The 12738-nt window shown below is 40.4% G+C and overlaps 1 protein-coding gene across 13 annotated transcripts in view; it reads left to right on the forward strand.

Moving 5' to 3' along the window:
* Ep400 (E1A binding protein p400) overlaps window positions 1-12738 on the forward strand; it is a 105001-nt gene that overhangs the window by 12329 nt on the left and 79934 nt on the right. For 8 of the 13 annotated variants that reach the window (XM_057765710.1, XM_057765707.1, XM_057765711.1 and 5 more), the window contains exon 3: window positions 966-1076. The exons of the other annotated variants lie outside the window; for them this stretch is intronic. In XM_057765710.1, the coding sequence (XP_057621693.1) occupies window positions 966-1076 (111 nt within the window). The remainder of the gene's footprint in view (window positions 1-965; window positions 1077-12738) is intronic. 13 annotated transcript variants of the gene reach the window in all.

The raw sequence follows: 12738 nt of genomic DNA on the forward strand, positions 1-12738 counted from the left end.
ATTTTATTTTTAGGTTTTAGATGTAGTGTTAGATGTGAGATCTTATTTTAAGCTCACACTTTGAAATCATCAATGGAGTGATACTTGAGACAGAAGCTTTTATAGACAGTTTGTTTTTTGGGTTTCTAGAATGCTGCACAGTAAATCCCCCCTAACAGCACAGCAGTTCCGCAGTTCTCTGAGGTATGCTGGGGTCTTAGTGGCCTGTACTGTGATGCACTGTCTTTTGTGCCTTTGTCTTGTGTAGTGTTTATTATGTCAGTGGAGCTTATTTTGTTTTATGATAGAGCTAAAATAATTTAAAATGCTGTCAGCCCTTTGGCAATGAAACCTGCTTTTGGTGAGCAAAAGTTTTGCCTTTGCTCCACAGTCCTCACTACATCTGTGGATGTTTCTGTGTGGCTTTGCCATCTGTGTCTTCTTCAACACTGAACATAGGCTGAACCATTTTTGTTATTTAGAAGGTCTCAATGATTTTGGAGACCACCACTAGTGCCATGGAACAGTAAAACTGAGTTTTCTTTGTGTCTGTTACCAATGTTGTCTGTGAGCTGTGCCTCCGTATCTGTACTTTTGAAGAAACACAACCTCCCACAGCTTCTGCTAAAGACAATTTCGCTGTGTGATCAATGTGGTAGGCTACAGAACATTATAGCTGTGCAGATCTTTCAAGAAACCAGCTGTGGGACACCGATACCCGAGTGTCTGCCATTCTCATTTTACAGTTGGAAGTTGCAGAATTTAAAATGTTGCCTGTGATCTAGACTGGAATTCTGAAGATTGGCAGCTGTTAGATTGTTATGCTATGAACCTGTCAGTTAGCTCAGTGTTCCTTTATTGGATTCGATGCAAAAAACACTCTGTTTTTAAGCACCAAAATTAGTGAGCTGTCAGCAATGAAATTCTAATAATTTGAGCAGTCTTAAAAATTATGTTACCTTTTTTTCTCAAAATATTTCTCTCAGGTAAAGGTTGTGACAGGCAAGGATGGGCAGACTGGGACTCCCGTTGCTATAGCAACCCAGCTTCCGCCAAATGTTTCTGCTGCTTTTTCATCCCAGCAGCAACTGTTTCAGGTACTCTTTGATGGTTCTAAATTGTAGTCTCATCCCAAACGTTTCTTTCATCCAGATATTTTAACCTTCAATTTACTATTTGCTCTTTGGCATTTTTTTTCCAGAGCCCGTTTCTTATTTTGAACAGTAAAAGTCTTTCTGCATATACAGTTCTGAAATTCTGTTGCATGAATGAATGACAACACGGACCTTACTGCATTGTTTTCTGTAACCTGCAATGTGGTGGTCGCTTGTAGTGTGCATGTCCTCTAATATTCAAAGTCCTGTTACTGTATGCTTAGGGTTCCTTGTGTGCTGTGTTTAATGTTTGTTCTTTCTTGTGTCTTTTACCTGTATTTTGAAAAATAGTGCAAAACAGAAAGTGGAAAAGACATAGTAGGTATTTTCCTTAGCTGGAAGAAATGTTGGTGCGAATCACCTATGGAGTATCAGAACTGAGATTTCTTAGTAGAGGAGAACAGAATGCATTCGTGACCCTGGGATTCACACATATGCTAAATTCTAGGTGCTTTGGAGAGAGTGTGCTGGCTTCTGAAAGCAGTTTTTTTCCTTGTTGATATTTTTTGTTTTTAATTTTAATATAATTTTAAACATGAAATTTGCTATAGTCATATATATTATATATAGTCATAAGGAAGCCCTTGTACCTTTTGTGATTCACTGCTGTTTGCATTTCATTCTTGCGATTATGCAGTACCATATGGAATTATGGCCCTTATCCATAAATGGTTCAGCTTGTAGAAAAATAGCAGGAAATGCCTATGACTGGAAGTTGAAATTCAGATTCCATCTCTGGCCCTCCAGAGATCCTTTGTAGTTTTTCTCCTAGCCCTGGACCTCATCCAGGAGATCCATATTCCTTACTTGTTATGCCTCTCTAGCTTTCTTTAATCTAGACTGGTTTCTTTTGTGATGATGATGTTTTGAAGCACACAGACCAGTTATTTTGTGGAATGTTCTGTTGTATGGGATTGCTCGACATACCCTAATATCTATCATGTTCAAGTCAGGTAGATGTTGAAGGAATGCTACAGAAGTGACAGTGTGCCCACCTTGATGTAGCATGTCACCAGGCCATGGTGTTGCCTAGTCCTGATTGGTGATGTTAACTTGAAGCATCTGAGGTGGTGTTCACCAGGTCTGTTCAATAAACATGAATTTTCCTTATGTAAAATGATAAGGATATAATTTTTGTAAATGTCCTCTAACCCATTATTTCAAACATTTCTCTAATGATAAATCACTCTGAATTGGTTACTACTATAAAGACCCACAGTGGATTTCCTCCCGGTCTCTCCCTTTTCTTCTTTTCTTTTCTTTTTTTTTTTTTTCTGAGACAGGGTTTCTTTGTGTGACAGCCCTGACTGTCCTGGAACTCGATTTATATAGACCAGGCTGTCCTCAAACTCACAGAGATTCTCCTGCCTCTGCCTCCTGAGTACTGGGATTAAAGGCATGCCTCATCACGTCCACCTTAATCCTTTTGATTTAATTAAATAGTTTGTTTGTTTTTGCCTTTTCCTTCTTATCTTTCTTTTTGTGGCAGAGCTTTACTCTACCCCAGGCTTATTTGGAACTTATACTGTAGTTCAGGCCGACCTCAAATTTATAGCAGTTCTCTTACCTTTCTCTCCCAAGTGTTGGTAGGATTATAGTTGTGAATCACTAAGACTTGCTGGGTGTTTTTTGTTTTTTGTTTTTGTTTTTTTTTTTAAAGATCTTAATGGGCTGGAGAGATGGCTCAGAGGTTAAGAGCACTGAATGCTCTTCCAGAGGATCTGAGTTCAATTCCCATCACCCACATGGTGGTTCACAGCCATCTGTAATGAGAACTGGTGCCCTCTTCTGGCCTGCAAGCATATATACAGACAAATCACTATATACATAATATACATAATAATTTTTTTTTTTTTTGGTTTTTTGAGACAGGGTTTCTCTGTAGAATAAATAAATCTTAAAAAAAAAATCCTGGCCCTTTTCCCTCTTCCACATCCGCTCCTAAGTGGGATTTCTCTTTCTCATATTCCTTCTGCATTTATTAGCTATTCACTTCTTGTTACATACATTCATTTTTTTTTTTTTTTTTTTTTTTTTTTTTTTTTTTGGTTTTTCGAGACAGGGTTTCTTTGTGGCTTTGGAGCCTGTCCTGGAACTCCCTTTGTAGACCAGGCTGGCCTCGAACTCACAGAGATCCACCTGCCTCTGCCTCCCGAGTGCTGGGATTAAAGGCGTGCGCCACCACCGCCCGGCCTACATACATTCATTTTAATCAGTGAGTTACATGACACTTTAAGTGCTTCTTTGGTTGGTTTACTTAACATTTAGTAACATTCACTTTTCTTTGGTCTGTAGTTGTGTGAATGTTGAAAACTGTAGAGTTGTGTACTTCCCAACACTGCTAAAAAAAGTTTTGTTTCTGCTTAACAGTCCCTTACGTATTCTTACATGTTCTTACCTTTGATGTCCTCTGACAAGTTCTCTCGGAGCACCTTTCTGGTCAGCTTGCGGTTTCTTCTGATTGCTGAATACTGATACTGCTTCCTGATACTTGGTCCATGACTTGTCTTCACAGGTTCCCTGTATTCCAAAAGAAATTAGGAAGTAGAACTTGGTAAAGGGAAGCAGATTTGTTTACAGTTTGGCCAAACTAGAGAAAAGAACTTAATTTTTCTCCATCATGGCTGTGGCAACCTTCATACTTTATTGAATCAAAGGTTGCAAAGTTTGTAGTGAGATGGTTTAACCCATGCTTTCCTAGGAGGAAGGAAGTATACCCAGGTTGTCTTCCTATCTATCTAGGAGGAAGGAAGTATACCCAGGTTGTCTTCCTATCTATCTAGGAGGAAGGAAGTATACCCAGGTTGTCTTCCCATCTATCTAGGAGGAAGGAAGTATGCCCAGGTTGTCTTCCTATCTATCTAGGAGGAAGGAAGTATGCCCAGGTTGTCTTCCCATCTATCTAGGAGGAAGGAAGTATGCCCAGGTTGTCTTCCTATCTATCTCACTTCTTGGCAGGCATTCTCCATTCTCAGCATGGTATGTTTAAAAATTTCTATTAGGTTGATTTTCTGTATGCCACTTGTGCCTGGTGCCCCTGGCATCAGATCTTTTGAAGCTGGAGTTAGATGGTTGTGAGCAGGCACCTGTGCTCTCTGCAAACCTTTAAGGCACTAAGAAGTTTCTCTGGCCTCATTATGCTTACAGGTTAGATTGTTGTCTCCTGGTGGTGTCCTCAGAGAGCAGTTTCACCCTTTTGTCTTTGATGGGTAGTGAGGATTTCTGTTTTAGGGATTCCCAAACAAAACTGCTGTAATTGCTTACAGATAACATTTTATGTGTACATTGGTGCTCATTTCATCTACATGAATACCTGTGAGTCTCAGTCAGATTATTGGGTCCTCTGTGGAATGTATGCTCAGTTTTATAGGCGAGGACAGAACCTTTTTTTTCTGTGTGGTTTTGTGTTCTCAGTAATAGTGTGAGAATTGTGTTCCCACTCCCACTGCTCTGCAGTCTGAGCTATAGACCTTCTCCAGGCAGTGACAGGTATGAGACAGTTTTCAGCCTGATGATCTTGAGTATCTTTTCTGTGTTTGTTGGAGGTCTTTTTGGTGAAGTGTTAGATATTGCTCCTTTCTTTTTCATTTAGTTATTGGTTTGTTGTTAAATAAGTCTTCTTTTTGCATGATACAGATATCAAATTTTTGGTACAACAGTGTTAGTTGCATTTTCTTATTTTTTTGTTTTGTTTTGTTTGTTTGTTTCAGGACAGGGTTTTTCTGTAACTTTGAAGCCTGTCCTGGAACTTGCTCTTGTAGACCAGGCTGGCTTTGAACTCAGAGATCTGTCTGCTTCTGGCTCCCAAGTGCTGGGATTAAAGGCATGCACCACCAACGCCCAGTACATTTTTTTCTTCACTATCATTTTCAGAGCAATGATTTAAAATTTCAATGATGTTTAACATTTAATAGTTAGTGCTTGTACTTGATCTCAGCCAAAAGGCTGAGAAGTAACATACTGTACTTCTGATATAATTTCTAAGAATTCAAGTCATAGAGATCTCTGTTTCTGCCTAGAAGTTCAGTAATTTGACATTTAGGCCTATAATCCATTTCAGTGAAGATCCGTGTGGTGTGACAGATGTTTGTGGGGGATAGTTTATTACATATGGATGTTTGATTTTCTGGTGTCAGGATTCTCTCTCTCTGTTTGTATTCAGGTATTTCCACACCAGAGGGTTACTTGTAAGAGTCTGTTCTTTTCTTCCACCATAATCCCGAAGATGAGTTTAGGTGGTCAGTTTTGGTCATCAGGCTTGGTCACAGACACTGTGACCCACTGAGCCATCTCACTGGCCCAGGTACCATATAAATTCTCACCTTGGTTCTATTTTCTTTGTTGTTTTGTTTTGGTCCTTGTATTTCCTATCCCTTTTCCTATTGGTTTCAGAATAGACTTGATATTTTGTTTGGGTTTGACAGGGATTGGATTGCATCTGTTAAAACCAGTTAGGGAAGAACTGATAGCCATACTGTACTGTCCTTCAGTTCTTGAATGTGACTCTTCTCCATGCAGTAGGTCTTTGGTTCCCTTCATTGGTACTTTGTAATTTTCAGCATGCTAATGTTGTGTCTAACTTGATAGATTTATATTTAAGCATATCATTGTTTTTATAGAGCGTATTTAAAAACAGTTCCTAGCTGTTCATTGCAAACAGAGATACAGGTGGCTATTTTAACCTATATTCTGCATCCTTGCTAAACTCATTAATTTGTTTTTAGAGCTTTGTCATGGATGTCATGGGGTTTTATGCATAGAGAATCACGTCTACGAATAGAAAATTTAACTCTTTCTAATTCTTTTTAAGATTTATTTTATGTGTTTTGCCTGCATGTGTGTCTGTGTATCATGTGCATGCAATGGCCATGAAGGTCAGAAGAGGGCATCAGATCTCCCTGGAACTGGAGTTCAGATGGTTATGAGCCGCCATATAGGTGCTGGGAATTGAACCCCAGTCCTCTGGAAAAGCAGTCAGTGCTCTTAGTCACTGCATCATCTCTCTAACCTGGAGTCTTAATTCTTTCTTTATTCTTTGCAGTGCTATGCTGTACTGTCAGGACTTCAGTGTGGTAGTGTCTTATAGTAGTGGAGACCCAGACAGTGCTGTTCTTAGGTCCTTCTCTGTAGGATGAGGGTGTGAAGAGCTTGTTGAGTGTTAACAGGCTCACACTCTGGTATAACCCACATATGGCGGTCACTGTGTCTGCTTTTTTCACCCTGAGGTCTCTTTTCTTGCCAAACAACTATCCAACCCCTTTCCACAGCTCTCATTTATTTTGATTCTTAGGATATTTGTAATTGACTGCCTGAGATCTGTTCAAGCTGGCTCTAGTGTAACTTTGATGTGTCCCTATCCCTTCATGGCACAGAATGTTTAAGATTCATCTACTGTGCTATGTGTGCTGGTTCATTTCTGTAATTCTAGCACTTAGGAATCAGGAGGCAGGGGCATTGTTGCAAATTTGAGGCTAGCGTAGTCTACGCTTTAAAACTACGTCTGCTTCCCAAGTCCTGGGATTAAATTAAAGGCATGAGCCACCTAGCTCTTTAAATCTGTTTGTTTATTCAGTGTGTGTGTGTGTGTGTGTGTGTGCGTGTGTGCGTGTGTAGGTCAGAGGACAATTTTTGTTTTTTTGAGATAAGGTTTTACTGTGTAACCTGTCTAGTCTGAAATTTGTTATGTAGACTAGGTTGTCCCCCTAGTCCTGGGATTAAAGGTGTGCATGACTATGTCTGGTGGGAGTTAACTGTTTTATGGTTACCTCTCATCTCACCATGGAAATGCTGGGATTACAGATGGACACCACTATATCCTACTTTTTCTGTGGATTATGGGGATCAGGCTCGGGCCATTTAGGTTTGTACACTTTGAACCACATCCTCAATCCTATTAATGGTATGTTAAATGCTATGCAGTGACTTTCTTAATTTTCCTTTTAGTGGTATATTTTAAAAATTAAAATATACAGAAAATTGGAATGGGTTATTCAATATTTGATACCCATTTAAATGATATGATTAATTAAAGTCACATGCACATGTGGGAGTCAGAACAACTGACCTTGAACTGCAGCATCCAATGCTTCCAAACTGCTAGCATTACATGGCTTGCTCCTTCATGGTAGTGCTTATAAGCAATTGTTCATATTCCATCAGTTTGAGAGCTGTAGTTCATTCAGCTGGTGTTCAGGTTTGGACTTTCTGTTCCCGCTAGGAAAGTACTCTTAGGAGTGTAGCATTTGTGAGTCAGAGAGGGTTAGCTTATAGGGCCTGACGTATGCTACATCATGTTTAGCCAAGGATATTGATGGATATACCAGAATATGTCAGCTTTCCTGTTCTCATATCTTGTCCTGATGCTACACTAAGCATTCTAAAAAGAATTTCAGGATGGATTTTGTTGTTTGCAGCTAATGTTGTGTTAATCAGAATACAGATCTAGAGCTTTCTGTAACCCAGCGATTTCCAGAGCTGCAGAGGAGGGTCTTACTGCTCTCTTGATGTGGAGTAGTTCTATGTGACCACCTTTGCAGTATTAGGTACCCTACCACAGCCATTGTTTTCTGTATTATATTATGAATGTGTTTATGTTTTTATGTGTATAATTGAAAGTTTATTAAGCATGAATGGGATTTATTTATTTATTGATTGATTGATTGATTTTTCGAGACAGGGTTTCTCTGTAGCTTTTGGTTCCTGTCCTGGAACCAGCTCTTGTAGACCAGGTTGGCCTTGAACTCACAGAGATCCGCCTGCCTCTGCCTTCCAAGTGCTGGGATTAAAGGCGTGCGCCACCACCGCCCGGCCATGAATGGGATTTTAAAAAGATTTACTTATTTATTATGTACACAGTGTTTTGCCTGTTTGTATTTCTGCAGGCCAGAAGAGGGCAGTACAGATGGTTGTGAGCTGGAATGGATGTGGTTGTTGGGAATTGAACTCAGGACCTTTGGAAGAGCAGCCAATGCTTTTGACCTCTGAGCCATCTCATAAAATGGGATCATAACCTGTTTTATTGTACATAGTTTTTTTTAAAATGAATTTTATTATTATTTTTCCTTTTTTTGAGTCAGGTCTCACTGTGTAAACCTGGTTGGCCTGAGACTCGTAGACTGCCTCCCAAGTGCTGAGATTTTTAAAAGGCTGTGCCACCAAGTCTAGCTCTTCTTGTTTTTTAAGATTTTTATTTTGTACACATGAGTGTTTTACTTGCATGTATGTATGTGTATTGTATTCATTCTGGTGCTTGTGAGAACAGAAGAGAGCATTGGAATCACTGGGACTAGAGCTTGTTAGCCACCTTGTAGGTTCTGGGACCCAAACGCTAGTCCTTTACAAGAACAGAAATTGCTTTTAACCATGGAGACATCCCTCCAGCACCACTGTACATACTTTTGAAAAGAAATCTTAGGTAGGCTTTGTGTTTGTATTGTCCATACCAAATCCTGGTGTCAGAAAACTTTGAATTAAGAGATAAGAGATTATTGAGTCTCTACCACTAATAGATATGTTTTTAAAGGTACTCAGAAAGGGTTCTTTCTTCTTCCTGTCCCCATCCTACCTCTAGTGACAGCACCAGTCTTAGAGCTATGGTCTAGCCATGTAGCCGTTCCATTACGTATTTAAAGTGGAGAAATTCGACTTTAGAAGCTTCAGGTTCCTGCTGGTGTTGAATCTTTCTCCTTGTATAGGCAGCAATTATTTTGAGTTAGATTCTCTGTAAGCTACATTATTGACTGACTGATTGATTGATTGTATATGTGTGGGAGTACAGTACATGGCATAAATACGTAGATCAGAGAACAACCTAGGGAACTTGATTTCTCCCATGTATGTATCAGGGATCCAACTCAGGTTATCTGCTGAGTCATCTAGCTGCTTCGTAGCTAATGTTGTTGTTGTGGTTTTTTTTTTTTTTTTTTCCTTTTTTAAGAAAGGGTTTCTCTGTGTAACAGTCCTGGAACTCACTCTGTAGACCAGGTTGGTATTGAATTCACTTTTGAGATTCACTTGTCTCTGCCTCCCAAGTACTGGGATTAAAGGTGTGTACCTGACTTTTTTTTAAAAAAAAAAAAACAAAAAAAACCAAGCAGAGTTTTCAGCCAGGCCTTCAAAGCAAGTTCCAGGATAACCAAGGCTACACAGAGAAACCTTGTCTAGAAAAACAAAAAAACAAAACAAAAACAAAAAAACCAAGACAGGGTTTCTTCATGCAGTTCAGGTTGGCCTTGTATTTGCAGTCCCCCTGCCTCACTCTCCTGAGTGTTAGGACTGTGGCCTACCATGCCTGGCTACTGCGTTGCAGCTGCACATTTTGCTCTCCTTTAAGAAAGGTGGCACTAAATTTTTTAGTTTCTTTTTTTTTATATTTATTTATTTGTTTATTTTGTATACAACATTCTGCCTCGATGTATGCCCGCATGCCAGAGGAGGGCACCAGATCTCAGTACAGATGGTTGTGAGCCACCATGTGGTTGCTGGGAATTGAACTCAGGACCTCTGGAAGAGCAGGCAGTGCTCTTAACCTCTGAGCCATCTCTCCAGCCCCCAATTTTTTAGTTTCTTATCTTGACCTTTGTATGCTGCCTTTTTGAATGTGGTTGGTGGTCAGTCATACTCCTAGTATCTGCCAGCCAGACCTAGGCAGGGTAAACAGGACTCCTATGTCCAGCAGTCTGTGCTCTCCTTGTCCTCCTTCCACTGAGTGTAGCTTGGGGACTGCCTTCATGCCACCTGCCAACTTTGGGAAACTTGCGAGACTTCTTTTCCTTCTCTAGCACCTGCTACCTCTTCTTTGTTGTGGTGTTTCACCTGGAGCTATGGTCATTTGGAGAATGTTTCATCTAATAGAGAGTACTTAGTCGCTGCTGGATGCCAGCCATTTATCTTTTTACTAAAGAATAAATGTGACACTCATTTATTTCACAGTATTTGGAAAACTAAGAAAAGTGCACATACATGAATTACAAGTTATCTATAATCCCATTCACAGAGAAGCCATTGTTAATATGTTTTGATTTTTCAGATCATTCCTTTATTTCTTCCTTCTTTGTCTTAGTTAGGGTTTCTATTGCTTCAATGAAACACTATGACCAAAAAGCAAATTGAGGAGGAAGGGGTTTATTTGGCTTACACTTCCACATTGTAGCCCATTACTGAAGGAAGTCAGGATAGAAACTTTAAACAGGACAGGAACCTGAATGTTGGGGTTGATTGCAGAGACCTTGGAAGGTGTTACTTACTGGCTTGCTCCTCGTGACTTGTTCAGCCTGATTTCTTATAGAACCCAGTATCACCAGCCCAGGGATGGCATCACCCACAGTGAGCTGGGCCCTCCTTGTCAATCACTAATTACAAAAAAACCCCTACAGCTACTAGATCTTTTTTTTTTTTTTAAATTTTAGTTACTGCTGGATTTACAAAGGCTTGCTTGCTTACTTCCCTCCCTCCCTCCCTCCCTCCCTCCCTCCCTCCCTCCCTCCCTCCCTCCCTCCCTCCCTCCCTTCTTTCTTTCTTTCTTCTTCCTTTTCTTTTTTTTAAAATCTTTCTTTTTATTTTTATTTATTTTTTTCATACTTCTTTCTTTTTATTAATTAATTTATTTAATTATTAAAGATTTCTGCCTCTTCCCCGCCACCACCTCCCATTCCCTCCCCCTCCCCCAATCAAGTCTTCCTCCCTCCTCAGGCCAAAGAGCAAGCAGGTTTCTCTGCCCTGTGGGAGGTCCAAGGACCACCCACCTCCATCCAGGTCTATTAAGGTGAGCATCTAAACTACCTGGGCTCCCACAAAGCCATTACGTGCAATAGGATCAAGAACCCATTGCCATTGTTCTTCAGTTCTCAGTAGTCCTCATTGTCCATTATGTTCAGCGAGACCGGTTTTGTCCCATGCTTTTTCAGACCCCGGCCAGCTGGCCTTGGTGAGTTCCCGATAGAACATCCCCTTTGCCTCAGTGTGTGGGTGCACCCCTCGCGGTCCTGAGTGATTTTTCAAGTCAGTGTTTCTTTGTATAACAGCTCTGGCTGTCCTGGAACTCAGAGATCAGCCTGCTTCTGCCTTTCAGGTTCTGTGATTAAAGGCCTGTACCACTACTTCTCTTCTATAGCTGCATTTCTTTCTTTCTTTTTTTTTTTTTTGGTTTTTTCGAGACAGGGTTTCTCTGTGGCTTTGGAGCCTGTCCTGGAACTAGCTCTATAGACCAGGCTGGTCTATAGATGCATTTCTTAATTGAGGTTCCCTCCTTTCAGATAACTCTAGCTTGTGTTAAGTTGACATGAGACTAGCCAGCACACTCTGTCTCCTGCTCTCTCTCTCTTCCGTCTATCTTTTTTTTTTTTTTTTTTTTTTTTGGTTTTTTCGAGACAGGGTTTCTCTGTGGTTTTGGAGCCTGTCCTGGAACTAGCTCTTGTAGACCAGGATGGTCTCGAACTCACAGAGATCCGCCTGCCTCTGCCTCCTGAGTGCCCGCCTATCTTTATTAAATATGAATAGGGCACCTCTGTGTTCACTGTGCCACCTGTTATTGGTGAACCTATATTCTGTAGTGTGGGCTACAGGGGCCAAACCCTGTCTCTTTCTAGGCCTCAAGGCACTTAGTTCAGTAGTTCATGCACATTGTCTTTTGATTAGCACCCGTAACTCTGGTGTTTAAATTGGAAGAACCAAATCTTTTAGAGATAAATCCCATAACCTATATCTACTGGGCAGTGCTGCTGTTATGGATGTGCTGAGATGGCAGGGGCAGTGCTCAGATGGAGAAGTCTTTGCTGACCAAGATTCAGTTCATTGCTCTTTTTGTGAAGTGACATGTCAGTAGCTTTTCAGGAAATTATGCTTTTATAGTTTTTGATCTTTTTTTGTGTTTGTTTTGTTTGTTTTTTAATGAGAGAGTCTCATTATGTATCCCTAGCTGGCCTCCAACTTAGAGAGATCCTTTTGCTTCTGCTTCCTGGGTGCTGGCGTTATAGGTAGGAGTTTCTCCGCTTAGTTTAAAGGTCTTCTAAAAATTGTTTTTAAATAAGGCCTCACTGTGTATCAAGGCCTCACTGTGTATCCCTGGCTGGCCTAGAACTCACTATGTAGACTAGGCTGGCATCAACTCAGAGTGATCTACCTGCTTCTGCCTTGTGATTGCTAGGATTAAAGATGTGCACACCAAGCCAGACTATTTATTTTAGGGCAGCTTTTGGTTTATAGCAGAACAGAAATAAGGTACAGAGATGATCTAAATCCCCTTTTCCCTGTCTTCCCACATGTGTAACCTGACTTCTGTCGACATTGCCCACAGGGGTTCACTTGTTTAACTGATCCTGTGTGGACATTATTGTCATCCAGAGTTTGTAGTATACACTGGGGCTCTCTCTTGTTTCACTGCTAATTACAGGTTTAGACTGCCATGATCATGTAAAATGTGCTGCATTCTACCCTCCCACCCACTCCTTGTAACCACTGACTATCTTGTGTCCTCATAGTTCTGCCTTTTCTATAATGTCAGATGCACCTAGTTGAAACCATAAAACTCATACAGATTGAGTTCCTCTGCTTTATTTAAGCCTTATTTAACTAACATATATTTCATTTGTATATACACATACATAGA

Source organism: Chionomys nivalis, chromosome 3 (genome assembly GCF_950005125.1).
Source record: "Chionomys nivalis chromosome 3, mChiNiv1.1, whole genome shotgun sequence".
Lineage (NCBI taxonomy): Eukaryota > Metazoa > Chordata > Mammalia > Rodentia > Cricetidae > Chionomys > Chionomys nivalis.